At 45.0% G+C, this 12,823-nt stretch overlaps 1 protein-coding gene across 6 annotated transcripts in view; it reads left to right on the forward strand.

Annotated features, from left to right (window-relative positions):
- The window catches only part of Ctnnd2 (catenin delta 2), an 851,684-nt gene that overhangs the window by 471,706 nt on the left and 367,155 nt on the right, over positions 1-12,823 (forward strand). For all 6 annotated transcript variants that reach the window (XM_031360311.1, XM_031360312.1, XM_031360309.1 and 3 more), the window contains one exon: positions 484-1,039. In XM_031360311.1, coding sequence (XP_031216171.1) covers positions 484-1,039 — 556 coding nt within the window. The remainder of the gene's footprint in view (positions 1-483; positions 1,040-12,823) is intronic.

The raw sequence follows: 12,823 nt of genomic DNA on the forward strand, positions 1-12,823 counted from the left end.
CTTTCCCCTCTGTTTAACTCTTGCCCAAAAAAGAGTCTTAACGGCAAGGCAGCAGAATAAATTCTAAGTAGTGCATTTTTTATGTCCCTCTAAGTACGCAATTCGGTCAGTTTTCGGTGGCTGAAAGTGTGTCTCCTGGAATAATGGGAGCGTTTAATGCCTGGAGTTTTCATTAAAGCTAGCAGACAGGGCGTTCTGGGAGATCACCGGTTGGGTGGCCTTTAAATGTTTCTTCTGTGACTAAAACCTCTTGGAACTCAGAGCAGAAGCATGCCTCTCGCCTTTCTGTCAGCCGGCCTCTGCTAGCCCGCTCCTTTCTCCTTGGAAAGGAACCCGGCTGGGAACGTGCTGGGGTGTGGGTTAGCGTCCCTCTCCACGCGTAGCCTGGGCGCAGAAGTTGTCCTCTGCAGCCGGGAGGGGCGGGCGGGCGGCTGCTTCTCCACCTCTGAGCGCGCCTGTTCTCTGCTCTCCCTCCCGGCACAGGGCACGACCGGCCGCGCGGGGCACCTGGCGGGTTCCGAGCCTGCGCCACCGCCTCCGCCTCCGCGGGAGCCGTTCGCGCCCAGCCTGGGCAGCGCCTTCCACCTGCCCGACGCGCCGCCCGCCGCCGCGGCGCTCTACTACTCCAGCTCTACGCTGCCCGCGCCGCCGCGCGGGGGCTCCCCGCTGACCACCACGCAGGGCGGCTCGCCCACCAAGCTGCAGCGCGGAGGCTCGGCCCCCGAGGGTGCCGCCTACGCCGCGCCGCGCGGCTCCTCGCCCAAGCAGTCGCCCAGCCGCCTGGCCAAGTCCTACAGCACCAGCTCGCCCATCAACATCGTCGTGTCCTCGGCCGGGCTGTCCCCGATCCGCGTGACCTCGCCCCCCACCGTGCAATCCACCATCTCCTCTTCGCCCATCCACCAGCTGAGCTCCACCATCGGCACCTACGCCACCCTGTCGCCCACCAAGCGCCTGGTCCACGCGTCTGAGCAGTACAGCAAGCATTCGCAGGAGCTGTATGCCACCGCCACCCTCCAGAGGCCGGGCAGCCTGGCAGGTAAGAGGCTTGGCGCTCTGGTGTGGCTCACACGGGCTCTTGACAGGGAACCAGGGAGACTGGATCCAAGCGGCAGGGCTGGGCATGTCTTGGGGCCAGTTTTCAGATTCTGGGGCTGTGGGGGAAGCCAGGGCTTGTCTGGAAAGAGTATTGGCATCTCTCTTCAGGTGTGCCTATCATGTGGTCTGTCTGCCTCAAACACCTGACTGTCTTCCTTTGTCCCTCCCTAAAGTCTGAAGACTTAAACCAAGCAACAAGGTTAACTTAGTAGGACCACACAAGACCTGTTGCTTGCGTTCAGAAAGAAATCAAGTAACTAGCCCAGTGGGTATGATCAGTATTAGTTGCCAGAAAAAAGTTATATTTTCCCCCAGAATCAGATTCTGAACGTACATAGGTTTCAGCAGCAGAGTGAATGTATCCAATAGGGAAGTATCTTCAATGGTTACCTATTTGAGTATAGGTGCACAGCGGGGGACAGGGGTTGCCTGAGTTGGAGAGGCTGCTTTTCTCTGCCAAATCAGAAGAGGTGACATTTCTGTGGTGCCTGTCCCTATTACAGACCAGGCTGAGCTGGCGACTCTGCTGTTAATGCCATATGCTAGGTTTAAACGAGACACCGTGATTGAAACACTAATGCTCCCTCCTAAGACACCTGACATGTAATCTGGATTTATCGCCTAGTTCTTTCCTTCTAGAAGTATTTGGTAATTTTGTGACTCTAGTAACAGATGCTGTGCTCATATGCTTCTTGTCTTGACACAAATAGATGACTGTGAAGATAAATAGGATTAAAAAAAAAAAGGAACTTGTCACAGGCACAAGGCAGGTGGCCAAGGGCTTCTTTAATTCAAACACACTTATCGTCAGCATGGACTAGTTAGCTGGCTTAGTGGGATGCAGGCTGCGATACGCTGCCCACAGGACTGTGCTCGGTACGTTTGCAGAAAATAATCCATCTCACTGCTTTGCCTGGAGAGTGGAATTTTGAAAGGAAGCCCACCATTAAATGCCCAGATATGTCTCATGTAACCACTAGTTTGAAGAACAGCCCAGGAAACAGGCACCAAGCTTTATGTTTATGAGATCATACCAAGAAGTGGAGGTGTGAGAGGTCATCCTTGTCATCCCCCCGGCCACTGTGGAAAAGATGCAAGGAGTTCAGGTCTGTAGACTTCTAAAGCCCATTGCATTTCTCTGTTTGCCTGGTGATGAACAGAACGGTGATTACGCTGTTGTCAGTGTTTCTTTGTTGGAGGAGGGGTCCCAGCTCTTCCCTCACCTGCTGATGTGTGACAGACATGTGCCTGCCACATTGTATACCTGTGGCGAAGCAGAGAGTGGCCCAGTAGCTGAGTATGTAGGATTTTGAGGAAAGGTTTAGGGTGTGGAAATACTGTAACCAAGAATGCAACAGTTCCTTGCGAATTTTGAAAATGGCTTATGCTTTTAATGTCTGCAAAGAATGTTTCAAAGGCTTTGATGGCAGTCAGTCCCCAGTGGGGGTGAAGGTGCTGGTGCTGGTGCTGATGATGTGTATGCATTCCCATTCCTGTTTGTTAGAGGTGAAGACACTTCTCTGGCCAGAAGGAGAGCTCCAGCTGACCAGCCCATTCCCATCTGTTCCTCATATTTTCTTGCCATATCATATTTTTGCTACCTAGTGAAGAAAAAATATTCAATATGCCATTGAAGATACATAATTTTAGAGTTGCAGTGAACATTTTAAATGTTTGAATTCATTTGTTTAACATACATGTTAAAATATTCATTTAAAGACTTCTTCATGCAAATTGCTACTGGTGGGTTTGAGTTCAGAATTATCCTGTCAGAGTATATGAAGGATGGATTCAAGTAAGATCTCGAGTTCTGTTTGGAAAATCATGACCCATGGCCAGGGAGAGAGAGATCGGAGATGGACTACAGTATGTGTGAGCTCACAGATATCCGAGCTTTCACACCCTGTGTCTGATGTCCTGAGTTTGAAACTACTCCAAGTATCCTAAAGTTTGGAGCCACCTGGTTTGCCAAATGAAACGGCACAAATATATTGAGATTACAAAATAGATTTTGCCTCAGCAGAGCTGTGAATCAGGAGATCTGGCACTGACAACCACAAGTCTCAATAGAGGGTAGAGATGTTCACTGCCAGCTAATGTCTCAGTTCCTCGCTGGCTGATCTCTCTCTCTCTCTGTATACCACCACCAATTCAGTCGCTAGAGATAATGCATCCTCTGAAAGCTCCTGACTCCTCTCACACAGAGAAGACAGAAAATAAAATACTTTCAATGGGTCAACTCAGAAGGTGGCTTTTGAGTCTTTCCTGAAGTGGTGAGCCAACCAGCCCCATGAGTGCTGGGGAAGGGTGTTTTCAAAGTAGAAAAGTGAGCTCAAAGACTGGGGACTGGCCATATGCCTGCTGTGCACAGAGGGAAAGCTCTGAGCAGGAGGAGGGCTCGGTCATTGCTGAGGTTGGATAGATCTGGAAGGCCTTGTAAGACAATGAGGGCAGGAGCAGAACTGACATAGTCTGGCTTCATTTGTAGCAGGCTTACTCTGGCTGATATGTTAGCAAGAAAATTCGGGGAACAAAGACAAACGTGAGGATGTCCATTGGGAGTGATTACAATAAGCTAAGTTAAAGGTAACTGTGGAAACAGTATACTTAACACTGAGGGTGACGAACAATAGGGGTGTGTGTGAGTGTGTGTGTGTGTGTGCACGTGTACAACCACATGCTTGAGCGTGGGTGTGCGCACATGCACACACACACACACACACACACACACACACACACACACACACATGAATGCTTGACACTGTGATTTTCGTGAACTAGGTGAATATGGTAAGATCACCACGAGAACGGAGTTCCATTGACAACACCGGAACACATTGCAGAAGTACCTGCATAGGTTTAGGGAGTGTGGATAGACACTCAGGCCCAGCTATTTGCAGATGATGGCACTCTGCCAGCATCCCAGTACACATGCCTCCTAGAAAGTTGGATATGTGGGTCAGAGTTTTAGCCAGGACTTGTTTTCTTAGCTAAGAGCACGTCCAAGGTTGCAAGTGCTATCGAAGGATGTCAGGCTGTCAGTTGCAGAAAGCACTTGGGCAGGAAGTAACATATCCCCTTTCTCTACTGCATGATCTTCCCAATGGCTGAGGTTGATAGAAGCAAGGCCAAGATTTCAGAGATGTCACAGTCTGGGTTAAGCGCAGAAAAGTGTTAAGTTTACAAATCTCAAGTCCTTAGACTCTCGTGATTTCTTAGTAGTGTTTCTTCTCTTGTGCAATTATATGTCTTTTTATTGCACAAAGCTGAGTGGAAACCGGTTTGGCATCCTTTAAGGTCCCAAACTTTAAACACACTAGCTGCCTACTCCGTGTTGCAGAGAGGATCACTGTAGTATCTACTCTTACTATCTTCCAAGTCACTGAGGAGTATTCCTGACTCACTAAATGTTAATTTTAGTTGTTTAACAGATAACCAACTCAGGAGCTTAGAAATGGACTGGAAAGGAGTCGTGCATTTTTCTCATAGGCACGAGGCAGCTCTAGTGAGCTAGAAAACATGCCACCACACGGGTTGCATGTAAAGGAACTGTCATTACTGTGTTCAAAATGCACAGCTTCAGTTGAGGAGGGTTTAAAACAATGTCTAGATCAAACTGTAGCCCAGGTTGATCTAGAAATTTCTGTGTAGCTCGGATGCCTCTGAACATATAGCCATCTCTCTGCATTTGCCTTCAAGGTGCAGGGAATACAGTCATGACCTACATTTTCAATTTTTCACTATAACTACTCCAATTTCAGCTTTAAAACCAGTATAGAATAAGACAGAGCTTAGTTGTGATGGGAAAACCCATGAGGGAACAAATGAGTGACATTGTATGTGTGCCCAGCATGCTTCTTTGAGGAAGCCATCCCAGAGTCTTAACTGTAAATGAGGAACTAGTGAGAAACATACTTGAAACTAACCTTTGAAAGAAGTAGGAGACAACCGTCTATAAGTAGTAAGGGGCAGAGGACCAGCACAACCGTGTTTGCTCAGCAAAGGTGGGTGAGTTAGGAGAGACACCAGGATCTCAATGAAAGAAAGTGGCACAGAAAAAGAGGAAATGGATCCCATCCTAAAGGGCTTGTGATGTCACCCTCTCTGCACATGGCTGGCAAGTCCATCCTTGCATGCTGGCAACTGTTCTGGGAGCTTTGTTCGAGATGGGTCAGGGAGGCCTTGAAACTGTCCTGTCCTGCTAGATGTAAGCATCGTAATTGTCTCCTACTTCTTTCAAAGGGGGTGGGTGTGAAACTCAATGCTGATCACATATAAACAGCAGAGAGAGAAAACTTTCCAAGTGATAGAACTTACCTTTTACGTTGTTCTCCTGACAGTCTCGTTGCTTAACTTAATCGGCTGTGAGTTGAGTTAAATGTGTTTATCGTGATGAGTGAACAGATTAAATAGTAAGGATGAACAAAATTATATTGAAAATCACATTATACTGTAGAACATTTGCCGTGTATTGCTTAGAGTGGCATACTCTGCAGTTTACGCATAACTGATTGAGGCAGTGTGCTCTTTAACTCTGTCCCTTAGACTTGAGCTGAAGCTCAGCAATGACATATTCCTTCCCCAAATTTGCAGATGACAGGGATCTAACCTAGACAATTTTGAGTAAAGTCTTTAGAGTGTAAGCTATATATAACCCTGTGAGTGGAGAACATATTTTTCTGTCACTAAAGAACAATAGTAAGGACATAGATATTTAGTATAAAGTTGGGTGGTTTTTTTGTTTTTGTTGTTTATTTTGTTTTGCCTACCATAATAAGTTTTTATTAAATCTTTAGCAATTTTGAAGAAATAAAAAGCCTCTCACATGTGTGTCCAAATCCTTTTGAGTTTTATTTCATGCACTCCAATTTTTGTTACTTTAAAATAAGACAATCTTCCATTTTCTGAGTTTAGAGCCAAATTAATCCTGCTGGAAATACAAATGCAAGCTGTAAATATGCATTGAAATTATCAGGCTTCAGACACTTATTTTGAGAGAGAAATGACAAGTGAAATGTAAATTCTTAACCAATGGATTCCACGAGAACTGACCTTATAAGGAAAGTTATTCAGTCGAGGCATGATCAACTTACACTCCAGCCAAATGGACACAAGCTGTCCTACATGGAGTGGACCATGCACTGTAAACTCTGAGTTCCAACTATTTGGAGCCTCATTCAATCTCTGACGTACTGTGGCTCCCACATCTCACTCTTCTAGTTTATATAAGGGAAAGTGTCAATCAAAGACCCTGTAGGCTCTGCCGGGACCCTTCATGTTTCCTGGAGAAGATGGTCCCAGAGTAGAAGGACAGAGTCACTTGGTAAGTTCCTAGTGAGAGGACTTAAAGCCCAGCTCCAGTTACAGTTCATAGGCAGTAAGATGCCTGGTTCCTGTTTTCACATTTGTCTTGCCTGTAGACGAGTGCACGGATGATTCTCATGAACACCTGCCTCCTCATATACTAGACATCACTGAAAATTCATCCTTAAAAAATACCCCTGGTCAGATTTACACTATCCGGTTATTATTTAGTCAGCCTACCATCTCAATCAATACCTTAACTTGGGTAAGGAAGCTTCTCTCTTCAGTAACACCCCCAGATGGCTTAGGAAGGGACTCCTGGGCAGCTACCCAAGCCAACCAGTCCCTTTGGTTTTCCACTGCCCAGCTCCCACCCAACAAACCCCCCCATACCCTACCCCTTTGGCTTTCTCACTGGAAGACCAGTTTCTGCCTGGAACATTTGAATCTGTAGAGAACACATCTCTGTCATGTGTGGTGGGTACACTCTGTGGTTTTTGTACTTCAACCTACTTGGGGCAGGAAGGCCGTTTAGCACACACTGACCTTCTCCTTCAGAAACTCAGCACCTTCTCTTTACAATAACAAGCATGGTCTTACTCCTTCATTAGAGGCTCATATCATCTGCCCTCCTTATCCTCCGGGAAGCAGATACCTGAATCCAGCACATTGTCCTTCCTGTGTGCAGGCTAACCCTGTCAGATTCTCCGTCTGCCAGCTGTCCAGAAATCACAGTAGAATCAAATCCTCCACAGCAGTAAGTTAAGTTGATGCAGCATCTGCATGACATGGTTCTTGCTATCTGATTTCTATCCGATCAATAACCAGGTGAAACAGTAGTAGGGAAGGCCTTGCTTTCCACATCCTCTTCCAGGAAGTGCATGAGCAGAGTCTTGAAACCCAGCTCACATTGCTAGAAGTCCAAGAGGCCTCGCTATCACTAAACTTTTTTTTTTTTTTTAACATTTGACTCACAGATAACAGTACCTACTCTGCTACCCTTCCCACCCTATACCTCCCTGGCCAATGAAAATGTGATATATGGATTAACTTGTTAGGGGAAGGGCAATGGTATCTACATTTTGAATTTTTCAAATAATACCAATAGTCATTTGTATCATATTTAATTACCTGGGAAATCTAAACCAGAAACTTAATTGAAATCACCGGTTGTGGTTCAGCAGGCATCCTCTGCCTGGTTTCTCATACAGCATCCCCAAATGCAAATGTAAATACAGTGCGAAATGAAATCCCAAGAGACACAGAGTACAGACTCCATTATCACTGAGGAGGAAGTAAAGTGTTTTCTAGAAACTGGAAGTTAAGAGGCAGAGGGGAGCTGGGTTCTGAGTCTGAGGAGTCTGAGACATGGAGGTGAAGATGTGGAGCAGGAATGGAAAGTTACTGTTTGCATCCATCTCTCCGTCTGGGTCCTCATTCCTGCCTGAATGGCTAGGGCTAACTCCAAGAAAAAAGTAGTACTGTCCTAACTAAACTACAAACAGTGTGAGAGTTAGACTCCTGATTCAGATGTTGGCATCCTGAGTGAAGTTTAAGTCACATAAGCGAATACAGGAGGGGAGGAAGGAGGGAGGAGGATGCTCGCCACCCAGTCACTCTGAAGGAAAATGGCCACCATGCACTACCCTTCCTCTTTGTCATAAAGTTACATTGGGAATCCATACCTAGTGGGAACCACTTCTGTTCACATTATGAAACAAATCTGTCCCTATTTTTTTTTAAATTCCTCAAATATGATAAATTAGCAAGGATTACAGAGGAATGGGAGAGACTTGCTGGCTTGAAAAGGAGACTAAAATAGAAAAATAAATTATCCCTTAGAAGAAACAGATCATTTAAGGGATGTAAGAGATTAAAAGACATAAGTAAAAGCTTTGAGTCTAGCATTGGAGAGGATTTAGGGAGATCTTGAATTCATTAAATAAAAACTGAATAGGATATGGATATGGAGCAAAGAATGTGAAAATCCTCCTAGGCTGTAAAAATATAACTCATAAAACTAAAACAATAATTGATAAAATGACTGGGAAATAGTTAAGGAACTAACGCAAAAGGTAGGGAGTAAATGAACAGAGGCAGAAAACGGAAGACTGGTGCAGGAGGAGCCAAGTCACATTCAAGAGTTGTAATGTGTGACTGGGGTCTCAGAAAAGGCGTCGAGGAGGTAAATTATCAAAGTCATGGGGAAGAATTCCTCAGGGCTCATGCCGTCCTCAGAAATGCCTCGTGCTAGGAATTGAAAGTGCTCCTTCTACTACATCATGAAAATTCAAAGTACCAAGATGAAAAGACCCCAGTGTCTCTGGAGGGGAATAAAAGACTTTCCCTGACTAAGCAGTCACAGCTTTGGACAGCAGAGAACACAAGGTGCTGCCTGCGTGGCTGAGGGAGTAATTCTGAAACCAAAACCTCCACACAGCCTGTTTCCCATCGTAAAGAAAAAAAATCAAACATGCTCTAACATGCAGAGCTTCGGAAAATCCATCCTGTAGGCGCTGTCCTAGAAAAGTCACATATTTGAACAACGTATCCTGGCTAAATAAAAGCATGAAAAGGGAGGAAACTGTATCCAGAAATAATGCATCCTGGCTAGCCGAGGGATGAAGACCAGACCAGGAAAAAGCCCCAGGCATCAGGTTAGGAGACAGGGGGAGGATACTCAACCCAAGTCCCATAGGATCTGTGTGATGTCATAATCCAAGGCTAGCAAACATGAAACAGCAACGAGCTTCATTACAGATGCAGTAGAAAGAGTTGTTATACTCCGCAGAGTTCTATGACTCCAGAAGGCAGCTGTTGAGAGACTTAACAGCTAGGCAGATGTGTGGGCATATAGTTCCATCCCTTCTTAGCTCTGTAATGTGGTGCCATTTCACCGAAGCCAACAGAATTTAGAGAATACAGGTTTCATGCCAGGCACTTCTCCCCTCGGGACTGGCGACTCACCTGTGAGCAGCAGGGGCCAAAGCTCTGGTGTTCTTAACACTGATATTCTGTCAGGGGTTAGATGAGAGCAACCATGGGTAGGGACTAGGGAATATAGAGGTCAGAAGCAGAGCGGGGGGTGGGGGAGCACTTCACAGAGAGGATGTCCTTGGAGCAAACCTTTGAAGGAAGGAGAAAGGACATACATGTTGAGAATAGTGTCTGGGGCAGAGGAAACATTGAACCCAAGAGGTCTGAGGGAAAATCATGCACTGCCCGTTAGAATGCAGAATGGGGTTTCTCATATCGTTGGCTTGCTCTGCAGTATAGGAAAAAGATATTAACAATGGCAGTCTTCAAGAAGAGCCTAGGAGATTGCAGCTGTCCCTTGTTTAGCATGTCCACAAGCTAAACAGACTTTATAGTTATATCTTGTTACCAAGAACATCATATCTGACTCTTCTGGGTGTCCAGATATACACGGGTGAGAACTCAGGACATAATAGCTAGTCAGCGTACTGGAGAGCCAGAGCAAACTTGTCTAAGACAGCTTGATATGAGGAGAGATCTGACTGAGGGAAACCTAAGAGAAGAGAGTTCCCAAATGGGAAGAGGGTTCAAGGAAGGGTGGTTGAAATGTTCGAGAACGTTGTGTCACATATGCATAACAGGCATTTATACTGTTTACCCTGCATGAATAAGTGAGCAGATGAATCATAAGTCTTGGGTACAGTACTTGACAACATTGGTTCATTTTCTGTCGCTACTTCAACATACTGGAGTCTGACTACCTGCAAAGACACAAGAGTCATTTATGTCAAAATTTCAAAGGCTGAAAGACAACGAAGAGTTTACCTCATTGATTTGGCCTCTGGTGAGAGCCCCTCAGGTTATGTATGACACTATGTCACGGGTGACCTCAGGACAGCTTCTGGGAAGAAAGTCATATAGTGCAATAGGCAGTGCTAGATTCAGGAGTTAGGTTTGCTTGCTTGTTCCCTTCCTTCCTCCCTCCCTCCCCACTCACTTCCTTCCTTCCTTTCCTTGTTGTCTCAGCATCTAACCCAGGTCCCACAAGAACAGCATCAAAGCTCATCAACAACTGCATCCTCGATGAGTGTTCTTACAGCTAGGCCCTGCCTCTTAGAGTTTCCACCATCACATCAGAACACACCCACTCCTACAACCAACCCTCCAACTTCTGACCCTTGGAGACAAACTATACCCAAACTATAGCAGAGCCACATACATTTTTTTAAAGCAAGGCCTGAATTTTATTTCTGAAAGAACGAATTATACAGAAATCCAAATAAGATTCTTCGCACGTTGCCCTAAGGGTCCCCAGGAGAATGTGAATGAATCCTGACAGCATCAGAGACTGGAGGCAAAGTGAGGGTATATGAGAAAATTAAAGAGGAATCAATTAAAAAGGGGCTGCTTCTGGGAACCAAAACATGAACCAAATGCCAGGAAATTTCCTTGTCCTTTGAGAAATAGGCTGCCTGATGAATGAGCCCTGTGGTTTGCTGGTATTGTGTTTCTTCAGAGCTACAGAGAGGTGGCTAGTACACCAAGCATCTGCTGGGAACTGCTCTTCTGTATAGGCAGGGATGGCAGAAAGACACCACAGGATGGGAACAGAAAGACTCAGAAATAGGAATCTGCATGTAGCTAGGAAGCCATACCTGGGGTTTCGTTGTGACTCCTTAACAGCCAACTGTGGGGAAGGCTTAGTTGATGTTGGGGTTGTTGGTGAATTTATTTCTAACTTCAGAGCTTTTTGCCTTAGATTAAGTTAATGGGACACCAAGGCAAAGATAGAATAAGCACACATATTCACTGCAGATTAACTAAAAAGGAAGTGTCTAAAATCTCTAATATTGATGGTTCTTTATATATTCATTGTGGTAGGTGCTGACTTTGACACCAAGAAGAAATTCTGAATTTTCTGGAAATCAAATCAGATCAAATCAAAACAGACAAACAAAAGGCAGAATATGTACTCAGTGTTCATTCAGGCTCCAGAAAAACAGCTAATGGGATCTCTACTCTTCTAAAATATCCTATTATGTCTCTTCTAATAGATGCCAAGTCTGCAAATATGTTGACTGGCTATAGTAAACAAACTAGTGTGTGAAATGGTTGTAGTTGGCAAATAACCAAAAGCCACATTTATATCGACCAGAATGTGAATGCAAAGAGATACCAGATTGTGTTAGTCAGAATTCACGTTACTATAACTAAAATACCTGAAATAAAGAAATTCAAGGAGGAGATTTATTTAGTTCCCAGGTTAAGAGACTTCTGTCCACCATATGAGGGAGAGCTCTCGAGTAGCTCATCTCATACCAGACAGAAAGCAGAAAGATAAAAAATGTGAAGGGGTGGGGTAAGAAGTCACAGCCAATGAAACACCCCAATATTGTACATTCTCACTTCTGCCTCCCTTCCACAGTTCCTCTTCCCAAGCTCCTTCTGAAATTTTCAGTTGCTCAATGAATAAAACCATCTATTATCTCAGAGCTCCAACGATCTAATATGTCTGGACTCGTGCCACAGAAATAGCTAGAGGTGTCCTCCTCTGATCTTGGTGTTTCTTAATCCAATCAACATGGTAACAGAAGTTAGCTATCATATAGGTTCTGCCTAAAGTGAGCAAAATGAGAGATCAGCAAAAATCAACAGAAAGAGGGTGACTCCAAGGAATACAGGAAAGAATGTCTGTGCCTTCAGCACTTCATGGTTCTCTAGAAAATGTTTCTCTTTCTGAGGTCTGTGATGTGGGATGTACGGACACCTAGAAAGCAAGCCATGCAGTACTGTAGGTTTACCAACCACGTGAACAGCCACAAGAATAAGCCTGGGAGAGAAGATTATAAAACCAGACAATACCCATTCCATATTATTTCTTAACCTCATGTATTGTGGACCTCTGAGGAGCGCACAGCAAAAGGAATCTAAAGAAAAGCTTCAATAATTTGACTAAGGAGCAAGTTTGAGCAAGCATTCCAGTTTCTGCTTACAGTGCAAATATATTCAAAGGGGCTTGGCAGCTGTGGTCTGTGCCTGCTAGTCCTCCTGGATGGCCTCTGAGCTCAAGGCACTGGGTTGCTATAGAGGCGGAGTCAATCCTGAGCTTCAAATGATAGTTTCTGACTCCAGCCTTAGCTCTCTGTGCTTGGGCTGACAACGTGGTGTAAGGAGGTGAAAAAACTCCCTAAAAGGAAAGAAGTATCCATGTCAAGAGTTAGTGTAACAAAGCAGAAGTCATTGTTCCTTCTCCTAGGATGAAGCACACATCCAAACAAGCACCACATACTGTTACACTCTACACACTCATTCAAGCTCCTCTGGCTAGATGTAGAAAATCCCGTAGTCATCTTTATTTATTTCATGTGGATGTATCCTATTTGAGTTGCTATAACAAAATACCACAAATATCATTTTTTTAACAATGGAAATTTATTCTGATGGC

Source organism: Mastomys coucha, unplaced genomic scaffold (genome assembly GCF_008632895.1).
Source record: "Mastomys coucha isolate ucsf_1 unplaced genomic scaffold, UCSF_Mcou_1 pScaffold8, whole genome shotgun sequence".
Lineage (NCBI taxonomy): Eukaryota > Metazoa > Chordata > Mammalia > Rodentia > Muridae > Mastomys > Mastomys coucha.